Source organism: Symphalangus syndactylus, chromosome 7 (assembly GCF_028878055.3).
Source record: "Symphalangus syndactylus isolate Jambi chromosome 7, NHGRI_mSymSyn1-v2.1_pri, whole genome shotgun sequence".
Taxonomy (NCBI): Eukaryota; Metazoa; Chordata; class Mammalia; order Primates; family Hylobatidae; genus Symphalangus; species Symphalangus syndactylus.
The window spans coordinates 118,916,563-118,929,602 of NC_072429.2; the positions used below are offsets into that span (position 1 = coordinate 118,916,563).

At 35.9% G+C, this 13,040-nt stretch overlaps 1 protein-coding gene across 5 annotated transcripts in view; it reads left to right on the forward strand.

The window, feature by feature from the left end:
* Positions 1-13,040, forward strand: part of COL14A1 (collagen type XIV alpha 1 chain) — a 309,275-nt gene that overhangs the window by 80,735 nt on the left and 215,500 nt on the right. For all 5 annotated transcript variants that reach the window (XM_055287135.2, XM_055287134.2, XM_063643521.1 and 2 more), the window contains one exon: positions 7,233-7,357. In XM_055287135.2, the coding sequence (XP_055143110.1) occupies positions 7,270-7,357 (88 nt within the window). In that variant the 5' untranslated portion in view covers positions 7,233-7,269. The remainder of the gene's footprint in view (positions 1-7,232; positions 7,358-13,040) is intronic.

Here is a 13,040-nt window from a genome sequence, read left to right on the forward strand (position 1 = left end):
TGGTATATCAAATAACTAACAAGAATTTCGTTTAAGTTTATGGTTTATTTTTTGTAAGTCACCAACGATTGAATACAATATTATCCAAGGTTTGTGTGTATATATGTGTATAAATCTCGGCATGAGAGAGACAGAGTGAGTGTGTGTGGTTTACGAAAATGTTAGGATAAATATTTAAGGAATTTTGATAAAATTGGTTGTATGTTAGTCTGGGGATTTTGTGGATGCCTGTAAGCATTGCTTAATGCTTACACTTTGGGCCTTTGCTCATTATTAAACTTATCTGGACAAAAGTGATTAAATAAAACAAACATATGAGTGGGAGGGCAAATTAGCACTAATGGGCCTAGTTTTATGTTACTGATTGTAAAATTATGACAGTGTTTGAAGAGCACTTGTATTAAACATTATCAACTTTCCATAAATTTGGCTTATACCTTCTGAACAGAGAACTAAGTAGCCATTTCTAACATGATGTTTTTAAACAAGAGCAAAAAATCAAGGCAGAGTTATTTGTTTTGTGCAGGCTTTGGGGCAAAGTTTTAACAAATTAGGCTTTGACATTTTGGTAAATGTTAAAATATCTCATGGCATTTTAATAGGATTGAGATTTTTCTTGCCCTTACTTCACTGTCCAAAAGTTTGGGGACTTGGCAGAAAAGCTTGGGAAAACTGAAATTTCACTTCTCCCAATGCGGTATTGCTCATCCTAACTTAAAATAAACAAAAACTAAAGAAGAATTTATGCTGGGCACAGTGGCTCATGCCTATAATCCCAGTATTTTGAGAGTCTGAGACGCGGGAGTTGCTTGAGCTCAGGAGTTCGAGACTAGCCTGCACAAGATAGGGAGACCACATTTCTACAAAAAATTTTTAAAAAATCAGCAAGGTGTGGTGGCACATGCCTATAGTCCAGCTACTTGGAAGGCTGAGGTGGGAGAATCACTTGAGTCCAGCAGATTGAGGCTGTTGTGAGCCATAATCTCACCACTGCAGCCCAGCTTGGGTGACAGAAGCAGACCCTGTCTCAAAAAAAAAAAAAAAAAAGAAAAGAAAAAAAGAATTTTAAAGACAAGCTGTGGTTACAATGCTTTTTCCATATAAATAATGCCCAGTTTCCAAAAAAAGTTGCCAAGACTAGCATAGCATTTTAGTTAGTTAAAAAGTACATGAGATGCAGATTAACCTCCAATATTACATGTTAAGTATTGCTTCAAAGCACTCGGATGCAGGAACTGCTTTGATGAGAATAGAGAAAGGCTATTTGATTGTGGCCTTTCACAAGAGAAAAAGGTCCTCTTTAACACAGGAGAAAGGGACCTTTTTCTCCTACATTAAAACAGTATTATGGGATATCGTTTAACATTTTTAAATTTAATTTTTAGGTTTTTTTTGTAGAGTTAGAGTCTCACTGAGTTGCTCAGGCTGGTCTCAAACTCTTGGGCTCAAGCGATCTTCCTGCCTTGGCCTCCCCAAATTCTAGGATTACAGGTGTGGGCTACCACACCTGGCCAGGGATATCTAATGTAAATCTCCTGATCTGAAAAGGAAATTTCAGAAATCTGAAAAAGACAAATGTGGCCTGTTTTTAACCTTTCCTTTCCTTGCTTTGTTCTGATTGAAACCTCTGGTTATAATGTTTGGAGAAGGAAATCTTAGAATATTTCATTGGAGTTGAGTGATCTGCTGCAATATGTTTCTTTGGGTGTGGTGGACAGCTATCTGTGTGACTGGCAGATTTACTGAATGTTTTGATTTGATAGGGCCGAAACCTGCTGCCATATCTTTTCAAATTCCCCTGCACTCATGCCTTCTGTCTACAGAAGAACTGCTTATACTCGTTTGGATAATCCACTGATCTTGTTTTACTTGACTTTGTAGGGTTAGGGTTTTATGTATACCCTGGGGCTTTTCCTCCTGTATTTCATCAACATTTACTAACCATTTCCCAATGTCTTCTGTGTTCTGACAAATTAATCCAAGCTATAATGCTATGTAGATGGTAGTCACTTAATATGTTGACTATTCTTTTAGCATATACACTGAATGTATTGCCTATTCCATTAGGAATTTTAAGGAATTTCCAGTATGTGAATTTGTTAGTCTAAGAAAACATTCTTTACTAATTAGCATTTTGGTGGTAGGCTGGTAGGGGAAGATATATTTTGGACCCTAAGCACAAATTAGTACATTCTTTAATTTTTATTGCAGGACCTTAACTTGAATATTTGTATAATGATCAAAGTATATGGATCTCCCTTTTATTGGCAACATGAAAGAATTGTATACTAGACTGTGACTGGATATTTAAAAAAAGCTTAGTTGTCAAAAATTTTTTTATGAATGGTTGCTTGAAGGAAATATAGTTAATTTATTCCTTTAGATATACCATATTATATTGTAATAAAACCCAAGTATCAGAGATTTAACTACGTGAGTCATATTACTTTGAAAGTTTATGTAACTATGCTTTGCTGCATTCATCAGAGGCTTTTGCACTTAAAGCTACTACCTGAAAGCTATATTAATCTACCCCACTCATTCTATTCACAGAATTGAGTGATTATAGGAGTTATAGAACCCAACATCCCACTTGATACAGTTTTTCCTTTCTCCAGACTGAAAGGATGCAAACAGGATTGTTTGAAAATCTTCAGGCCTAGCTCCAGTCTAAAGCCTGATTGGCATATGCCTTACCAGATTATAGATGTTGTTTCAAAGAACAGACTAGTGCAGTATCTCTCAAAAGAACAGCATCCAGGACTGGGGGAAGTAGCATAACAGCAATTAAAAAATACTTGGGATTGGCCGGGCACGGTGGCTCACACCTGTAAACCCAGCACTTTGGGAGGCCGAGGTGAGCGGATCACAAGGTCAGGAGTTTGGGACCAGCCTGGCCAACATGGTGAAACCCTGTCTCTGCTAAAAAAAAAAAAAAAAAAAAAAAAAATACAAAACAAAAATTGGCCGGGCGTGGTGGCACATGTCTGTAATCCTAGCTACTTAGGAGGCTGAGGCAGGAGAATTGCTTGAACACAGGAGGCAGAGGTTGCAGTGGGCCAAGATTGCACCACTGCACTCCGCCTGGGCGATAGAGCAAGACTCCGTCTCAAAAAACAAAAAACCTTGGGATTTAAATGAGCAATATGGAGTATTTTTTAAAGCATTCGAGGGGGTCAGAGTTTCCAAGCTTTGTAAACTAAGAGATAGCTTGTACTCTGCTAGGTATAATCCCTGTCATGGTGGGAATTTTATCCGGACATTCCATTATCAAAGATCTTGAAATGGTAATAGTATGGAGATACTAGATAAATGTAATGTGACTTAAAATATCATTGTAATAATAATTTTTAAAATACTCATACTCTTCCATTTGGGGGTAAATGACACCTAGAATAGTATTCTCATTCTTATTCCTCAAGAAGAATTAATATTCTTTTGAGTCCCATAATCAGTCATACCTAGTTTTGATTTGTAATTAGGTAACTTCAATTGATGTGTTTTTATTGTTGCCATTGGAGACATATATCTATAGTATAGAAAATTATAGGAATTTAAAGCTTAACACATTTTGATAAGTGATCAGCATATAACAAGGAGTGTTTGCACTTGATTGGTTTCTTAGGAGTTGGACAGAAACAATCTTGAGCTGTCTCTCTTCTTCAAGAATATAAAAAAACAGTAGCTCAAATGTAGTATCATTATTAATGGAATCTTATTTAAAGAATGATATGTCATTACTATCTCTGTTTGAAAATGGCTTGGCCTGAAAGCCAAAGCCATTATAATTACATTAATGTTTTAAAAAAGCAATAATTGCCATTAATAGGTACGAATTATTTCTATATTGCAAAGATAGATTAATACTAGACATATCAAAATATGTTAATTACACTGAGAGGTCAAGATGAAATATGGGCATTCCAATGAATGAATTGTCATAAAGGCAAGGTTCAGCATCCATTCTTGATTGAAAAAAATATTCTTAGTAAAAAGACAAGAAGTTTTAAAAGTTTAACATAACATATCTGAACTCAACTACCATTAATATTCTTAATGGTAAAATATTTCAGGCATCCCTAGTAAAATAATTGTTTTTAAACTACTAATCTATACAGTAAGAAAAAACACATCGGTTGCAAACAATGCAGTTGTCAACTTGGAAAATCCAAGAGATTAAACTGAAAAAATATAAAGGTAGCAAGAATTCAGAATGGTGGTCCATTAATATATAAAATCAATATCTTTTCTATATTAAAAACGAATCTATCAGATAACAGTGTTGGAAAGAGTCCATTAATAATAGGAACTAAAAAGTTAACTAGAAATATACTTTGGGGTTACAAAGGCCATTTTACCCATGACACTGAATTAGAAACCATAAAAAAAAAAGATCAAGTCAGATTTCTGAACTTAAAAAAAAAATCTTAACCCAATAAATGAAATTGTCAGGCAAAAAACAAACTGGAAAGATACCAAGTATATATGAGTTAAAATTAACATATAAAGAGTTATTGTAGATCAATAAGAAAATGGGTAAAGATCATGAACAGGTATTTTGTTTAAAAAATTTAAATAGCCAACAAACACCAAATGTCACATTTTACTGGTTATGAAAAATCTGATTAAGATGCTAATCCCATTTTACCTGTAAAATCAGAATATATTGAAAACAACCTCTGTGATGGTGGAAGTGATGTGACCTGGTGCTTATATGAGATGCAGGTGGAAGTGGAAATCAGTGTTATTTTCTGTAGAGCATTGTGTACCTATATTTGAAAAACCTTAAAAACATGCATCTTGGGCTGTGTGAGGTGGCTCAGGCCTGTAATCCCAGCACTTTGGGAGGCCAAGGCGGGTGGATCACCTGAGGTCAGGAGTTTGAGACCAGCATGGGCAACATGGTGAAATCCCGTCTCTACTAAAAATACAAAAATTAGCCAGGCTTAGTGGCACGTGCCTACTACTTGGGAGGCTGAGGCAGGAGAATCGCTTGAACCCAGGAGGCAAAGGTTGCAGTGAGCAGAGATCGTGCCGTTGCACTCCAGCCCTGGGTACAAGAGTGAGACTCTGTCTCAAAACAAACAAACAAACAAACAATGCATCTTGTTTTGCCTAGCAGTTCCACAATTAGGAATTTAGCCAAAATAAATAAATCTATATTAAAAGAGATGTGAATTAGGATGTTCATTGTGGTGTTATATGTATAAAGGAAATTTGGAAACAACCTGTGTTTCCAAATAAAGGTAGGTAAATAAGTTATGATACCGCTATATATATATTTTGTAAAAGGGCATTTACTGTCATCAGAATACACTTGAACAAGAAAAAATAACAAAAGATATATTCTTTTTGTTGTACTTTGTTGTAGTCTGAATTTTTCACTATTAAAACTCTTTGTTTTTGTAAGCAGAACAAGATATTTTTAAAGTGGAAAGAAAGTGATGTGAAGCCCGATCTTGTAGAAATGCTTTCCTAAGATGCTTCTACCATGTCTGATCATGTCTATGTGGTTAAAATCCTGGCTCCTGAACTCACTAGCTTTGTGACTTGGGCAACTTCTCTGTGCCTTATTGTCCATCTGTAACTATGTATTAGAATTGTACGTACTTCAAAGAGTTGCTATGAGGATTAAAGGAATTTATATGTGTACTTGGAGTAGTCTTTACATACTGCAAGGGCTCAATACATTTTATGGTGAATAATGTAAGATGACTTTTTGGTGTGAACCATGGGAAAAATTCTACTCAGCTTTCGGTATCAGAAAAAGCTATGCATCTCCTGAAAAAATATGTTTTAGTTAATCTAAAAATGTAGTAAGCTTTAAAGCTTATTATGCTTCCTTCTTGCTTAGCTGCTAATTCATAAATTTTTAAGCCAAATTCATGGTTACCTTTACCAACTATACAGGACCAGATACATTTTCTCTGTGCTCATTTAACTCATTACTTTACTGTTTTATCACCAAAATTTCCCCTTATACTAGGATTGCTGGACCAAATATATGACACTCAGTTAAATTTTAACTCCAGATAAACAATGATTTTTTAAAAAATAGTGTTTTTCAACTATTGCATAGAACATACTAACATTAAAAATTATTTGCTGTTTATCTCAAATTAAAATTTAACTATAGTCCTGTATTTTACATGTGAAATATGGCACCGTTATCTGATCCATTATGTTCATTTATTATTTAGTTGCTTCAGATCCTTTGTGGGATAATACTGGGAAATGAATGAATGAATATATGAATGAACAAATGAATTTAAAAATATGCCCTGGGTAGAAGAAAACTTTGGAGATATTTTCTTAATCTCTGAGGGAAGGATTTCAGAATTTCTCCTCTGTGATGACCTAGTAATAGAATTGTAATCTACAATTTGTAGAATGGTCTTTTAAATTAATACAGAACATTCATTGTTTTTTTCCCCTCCATTTCTGCCTTTCTCCCTTTCTCCCTCCTTCTTTCCTTTCCCTTTCTTTCCCTTCTTTTTCTAAAAGTTTTTTAATGTTAAAAATTTTATTATTAATTATTATGGATACATAATAATTATACCCTTTCTTTTTTCTTCTTCATTTTCTTGTCTTCCATTTATCTTCCTTTCTCTCTTTTGCTTGTAGCTCTTCTTTCATTGATATCCCAATGAAAATGAACAATTTGGAAGAGTTTTAGATTCACTTATGTTAGGAAAAAGAAGAACTATGAGAAAAGATGAAAGGATTAGGGGTTATTCAACCCAATGAGGGGAAGTCTGAGTACAAAGTGGTTTTTCAAATTCTCTTGGATCACCAGTGGAAAGGTCCTATATATTTGTTCTTTGTAGGCAATATAAGGCAACAAGAGTTTATGTGAACTTTATGTGACAAATATGGGAGGAACACATTACTGGCAAGGACATTGGGATTGATGATAATGCTAATTTCAGGTAAAATTATGAAATTTATCCACTTGAGAAATTCACTGTGCAATTTATGTCCATAGAGAAGAGTCACAAAGTACATTCTGAAGTTCTCTCCCAAATATTTCAAGTCATTCTCTCCATTTACAGCATCTTCTAAAAAGTCTTTTCCTCATCAGTTTGTATCTTAGAGTGAAATGCCTGATGCTCTAGGGAATTAATTACTTCCTGACAATACTAATCCATGTTGGCTTATTTGCCTGTCCTAAATGATTACATATATTTTATTTTCAGCCTTTTCAAAAATGTCCCTGTTCTCTCTGTTTCTAGGTGGCTGCTACACCCCATGTAAAAAGCAGAAAATAAAATGAAGATTTTCCAGTACAAGATGCGGTACTGGTTGCTTCCACCTTTTTTGGCAATTGTTTATTTCTGCACCATCGTCCAAGGTCAAGGTAATTGAAAACTTTGAGAATCATTAGGGTCTGGGACTCTAGCCTTCTTATTTCTGATTATCATTTTTATTTTATTTATCCTAACAATATGTTGGCTTTTACTGAGTTTTACCAACTGTTTGATGAGGATTACAACCTCATCAGTGCCTGAGCATAGTGATTTTGTGGCAATTGGTTAAATAGGTCATTCTTTTTTTTTTTTTTTTTTTTTTTTTTTTGAGACGGAGTCTTGCTCTGTAGCCCAGGTGTGATCTTGGCTCATTGCAACCTGTGCCTCTCAGGTTCAAGCAATTTTCCTGCCTCAGCCTCCCAAGTAGCTGGGACTACAGGCATGAGCCACCATGCCCGGATAATTTTTGTATTTTTAGTAGAAACAGGGTTTCACCATATTGGCCAGGCTGCTCTCGAACTCCTGATCTCGTGATCTGCCCGCCTCGGCCTCTTGAAGTGCTGGGATTACAGGTGCGAGCCACCATGCCTGGCCTATTCTTAAAGTGCTTCTGAAAAGCCTGTGCAAGTTTAATCAGTGAAAGTCAAATTTTTATGTTACAGTATCAGTTATATTAATAATGCTCTATTAATTAAATTATTGTGAATAGAGCCCTATTTTTACAGCTCTGTTAATAAAGAACTGTAATGTGAGTGTGTATGTATCCTAATCATGTCTTGTCTCTTACACAATGTACAGGATATTTCTATCATTTCATACCTGGTCCTTGATTTTGCTCCTTTTCTTAAAAACTGAGCACACAGTCTGAATGTTATAAGGGCCTGACAGAGCCTGCCAATATGCCATTTCAAGCATTCCTAATGATTTCTAGCTTTGTTTTAATTAAACGTAATTTGTAAAATCTACTCTGCATTTCTGGGATTGGAACTTTTATTTTTGATTTCCATTCATTTTTATAAAGTAAGTCTGGGGTTGAAAAACTACTACCTGTGGGCCAAATCTGGCCCACTGCCTATTTTTATAAATAAAGTTTTACTGGAACACAGTCATGCAAATTTGTTTACATGTTGTCTGTGGCTTCTTTCATGCTACAGTGATAGAATTAAATAGTCATGACAGAGACTGTGTGTCCCACAAAGCCAAAAATATTTGTGTGAAAAAAATGTGATAACTTCTGAAGTAAATATGCACAACTGTGCAAAGTGATATTATTAGACAAACACAGGAATCTACAGAGACTGAAGTGTTGGTGATGAAATATTATTTATCAGCTGAGCAAGGAATTGTAAGTGTGATAAAGTGATTTTAGGAATTGCTAATGTCTAATGTTTGGCATTGAGGGTTGTAGAAAAGATCAATCACCACACACTGTTTCCTTTAAGGGAGGCATACCTGTTTGGAAAGGAATGGAACTTGTCTTTTTGCATCCACAAATTGCTATTATACACCTGGAGTTAAGGAACTATATTTCCAAGTACTTCACTGAACACACAGCAAATTGTTTGGTAGACACATTCTGCTTATGTTATTTATGTTGATGAAATAATGCTTTCAGCTATGGCAATTAGGAAATTCTAGATCACTTGTCTTCTAGACTCCAGGATACAAGACACAGATCCTTAGAAACAAAGGGCGGGCAAGTTGCTAAGCCCTCCAGAGTTGCTATCTCAGTCTAGCATAATTCAGAAGTGGTCATTTGTGGAATAACTGATCATATATAGCCCTTACGGGATACTTTCAAGGATGCTGTCTATTGGATAGACAAAAAAAAAAAAAAACAAAAACAAAAGACATACAGGAAATTAATTCTTGCTCCTTAATTGCTAATCCACAGAATGTGCTTTACCATTTAGTCTCTCCATGGAATATTTTATGAAAAATGTTCCCTCTCCAGGACCTGTGAACCTACATTGGCTCAAATAACTGTTTAAACCTGGATTATTCCAGCATCTTCTTTTCAAGACAAGTTGTTAAATGAACTAGAATACAGAAAAAGTAATGTGATGGCTGTAGGAGAAAAATGTGTACAGCAATAACAGAGTGATGGGACCCACACTTTCTTAGAAATTTCACAGTAAATATGTACCTGGTTCTAGCGATGTTTGTTTTGGACGGTTACAGGAAAGGAGCCACTGAAGGTAAAATAACTGTCGTTTTAAAAACCTCAATGCATAGAAAATTGGAGACGTCGCATAGGGGCTACTTTAACTTTATAAAGACCTCTGTGTTCACACGTTGACACATATTTCTTGCTGTTAGTAGCCAAACACATTAGAAAAGTTGAGAATATTTTCCTTACGGCTGTTTTCAGCATCTTTGTAATGGATCATGAAATTACAACATACAAGGTTCTAAACCACATTAAAAAAAATCCTTGTAGCATATCCTACAGTAAAAGTCTCTCAAAATTTAATTGCTCTGATTTATAAAACATTTAGGCAGTACATTTAACTGAAAAAAATGACTAACATAAAAAGCTAAAGTTTTTGTATTTTATTTTATTTGTTGAGCCAGAGTCTTGCTATGTCGCCCAGGCTGGAGTGCAGTGGTGCGATCATGGCCTCCACGTCCTGGGCTCAAGTGATCTTCCTACATCAGCCTCCTGTGTAGCTGGACCATAGGCCCATGCAACCACGCTCAACTGATTTTTGTATATACTTTTTAGAGATGGGTTTTTGCCATGTTGCCCAGGCTGGTCTCAAACTCCTGGGCTCAACGAATCTGCCTGCCTTGGCCTCCCAAAGTGCTGGGATTACAGACGTGAGCCACTGCACCCCGCCAATAATCAAAAAAGAATTTTTTTTGTTTTTAGATTACTTGGAAAAATAGACAAATACTTCTCTGCTGTTTAAAAATCTTTTAAAAATAAACATAATTGGTTGCCCTATCAACTTAGCATCCTAAAATATGTTTTAAAAAGGTAAAAACTCTCAGTGTGATTCATGCTGCATTATCTTTATCAGCCAGAAATTTTTGGTTGCAAATAAAATAAATTTTCTCTGGTCAACTAAGTAAAAATGTATTCACCAGTAGGTAATGCAGTAGCTCATATAATCAAAGTAAATAATCAAGCTTTGAAAAGGATAGGAATCTGGGAAACCCTCTGGGATAGAGTCTGTAGAAACCAGTGACCATTTTCCTTAGGGCATGTCATTGGAATGACTGGAGCTATTTTCCATCCTTGCATCACTGGAGTCAAGTTTCAGATTCTTGGGAGAGTCTGCTTGACCTGGTTTGAGTGATTTTCCCAGCCTTTAGCCAGAGAAGGATGGCTGGCCCTGTGCAGTGGGGGAGGCGGTGTTGTTCCTTGGAAGAAAACCAGGATGTTGACATATAAGGAAGAGGAGATGCGATTATGGGTAGGGAAGAATACAAGATGTCCATTTCAGTGTCCCTGTGTAAAAACTAGCATTTTAATAAATAAATGTGAATATTTTATTAAAATAAGTATCTTTACGTAGATTGTCACTTGACAAAACCGTAAGCGTTCAAATTCAGATGAGAAGAAAGGAAGGAAGGGACAGCCAAAAGTCAACTCTTTAATAAATAGATTATGAAATAGAATTTCCTATATGCTTGATGATAATGAGGCTTCAATGGCATGAGATAAACATTTCTCTCCTGCCTATGAGCCTCTATGGGAATGATTGCAGTGGTATTCTTTGAGCTTAAAGAAAATCTTCCTTCACAAACAATGCACAACACAGCACAGCAGAACAAAAATGCGCCTAGACTTTCAGTAACAAGCCTAACCCTGCAGCGGAGTGGAAGATAATGGGTAGCCGCTCCTCAGTCTTCACCCTCAGTCTCCCTTTGAGATGATGTTTATATATTCACAGATCTTATATCAGGCTTAATCTCATGTGCAGTCTCATCTTTTATACTTCACCATGCAAAGGATGAGTCTGCTGGTTTCTTCTGGGCTCTTGGTGTGTGCTGGAAATCAAACTTTACACTTGATGTTTGTCTTTTTTAAAAGATTAGGATTTGAACTGACATAAATTAATTTTTGAGTCAAGTTCATGCAAGCATTTATAATTATTAATGGAAGTTAAGTATATGTTTTTTAAAAAAGTACTTCCTTTGTGCTTGCAAACAGAAAACCATGGGTCTGGTGTAACGTGTACACAAAGTTTTGTTCCATGAGATAAGAGCAATTATTCCTCCATGGCACTTAAAGCGTTTCTGTCAATCCTGCTGCCCTTGCTTTGGCTCCAGTCCCAGTGCCTTCTAAAAGGGGGAAAAAAGCTAACTTTGAAATCCACAGCTGTGACCTCAGGTCTGTTTCTTTTTTAACTAGCATTTCTTCTTTTCAATATTTTTTACCCTAAAGGCAAAAACCTAAAGAAAATGTGAATGTTATGTTTAACCAAGATCTCCTTTTAATGACCGTGAGGGTATTTATGCTTCTATAGGCAATAGATGTGGTCTGTTGATAAAAGGTAATAATGATATTGCTTTTGGCTAGCAGTTGTAATGGGACTGTAGACAGTTGAATCATTTGTAAATTAATAAAAGAGTTGAGTATTGATGGATTTGGTTGTTGCATTTGCTTCAAAAGTTTTACACTTTGTTTTCTTGAGCAATTGAATGGAAGCCGATGCCACTCTTGGTTCTAGAACACCATCCAGATTACCCGAACATGGTCCACATTGCCCTCATTTTCTACTGGAGATTTGGAAGCCAAATCTTAGTCTATTGACTAAGAGATGTTGAGGGCTATAAACTCAGATGACATTTAAAGAATAGTAGCATGGATAGAAAATTTAATAATTTTTAACCTAGGAATCCTGAATATTGTTTGCTGTTTTGAGATGTCAACACACCTGGAGTGCTAACGGAATCATTGACTCTCTTGGAATTTCCTAGATTGAAGTCTCCATCCTATTTGTACTTTTCCACTTGATGGTTCCCCAGACAGCTTTCTTTCAGCAGCTCATTCATGCAAAAACTTGGGCAATGACATTTACTAGTCCACTGACTTGATTTTACTCAGAAACTTGCATATATTTTTAATATTTAAAAATTCTTACTTTTAATTTTCTTCCATAAGAACCTATCTATTAATAAATTTTCTTCTCAAGTTGATGACTAAGAAAAATAGTAACAGTTTTCTGTTCATCCAAATGTTAGGTTCAGGCACCTTCCTCTTCCATTGGAAAAAAGTTATTCTTATGATAAATTTGTGCTTTCTCATTAGCCAGAGAAATGTAAACTCTTTCTTCCATTCATGTCACATTGAGAACAGGAAGCTAATGTTTTTATTCTGCATGGCTAGCATTCTCTACTTAGAGACAGTAAAGGACAAATAGAAAGAAAATCTGTTCTTAAGATTGTGTCTTTCAGTGCTTACTGATTTCAGATGCTTTCATCTGATTTCATACTGATTTCAGTTTCTGGAGTAGTAAATTCTTCACTCATCTAGCTCAATGAAGGGTGACTTCTTCTTCTTCTTCTTTTTTTTTTTTTTTTTTTTTGAGTTGGAGTCTCGCTCTGTCTCATCCAGGCTGGAGTGCGGTAGCCTGATCTCGGCTCCCTGCAGTCTCTGCCTCCTGGATTCAATTAATTCTCCTGTCTCAACCTCCCGAGTAGCTGGGACCACAGGCGTGTGCCACCACACCTGGCTAATTTTGTGTTTTTAGTAGAGATGGAGTTTCACCATGTTGGTCAGGCTGGTCTCAAACTCCTGATCTCAGGTGCTCCACCCGTCTTGGCCTCCCAAAGTGCTGGGAT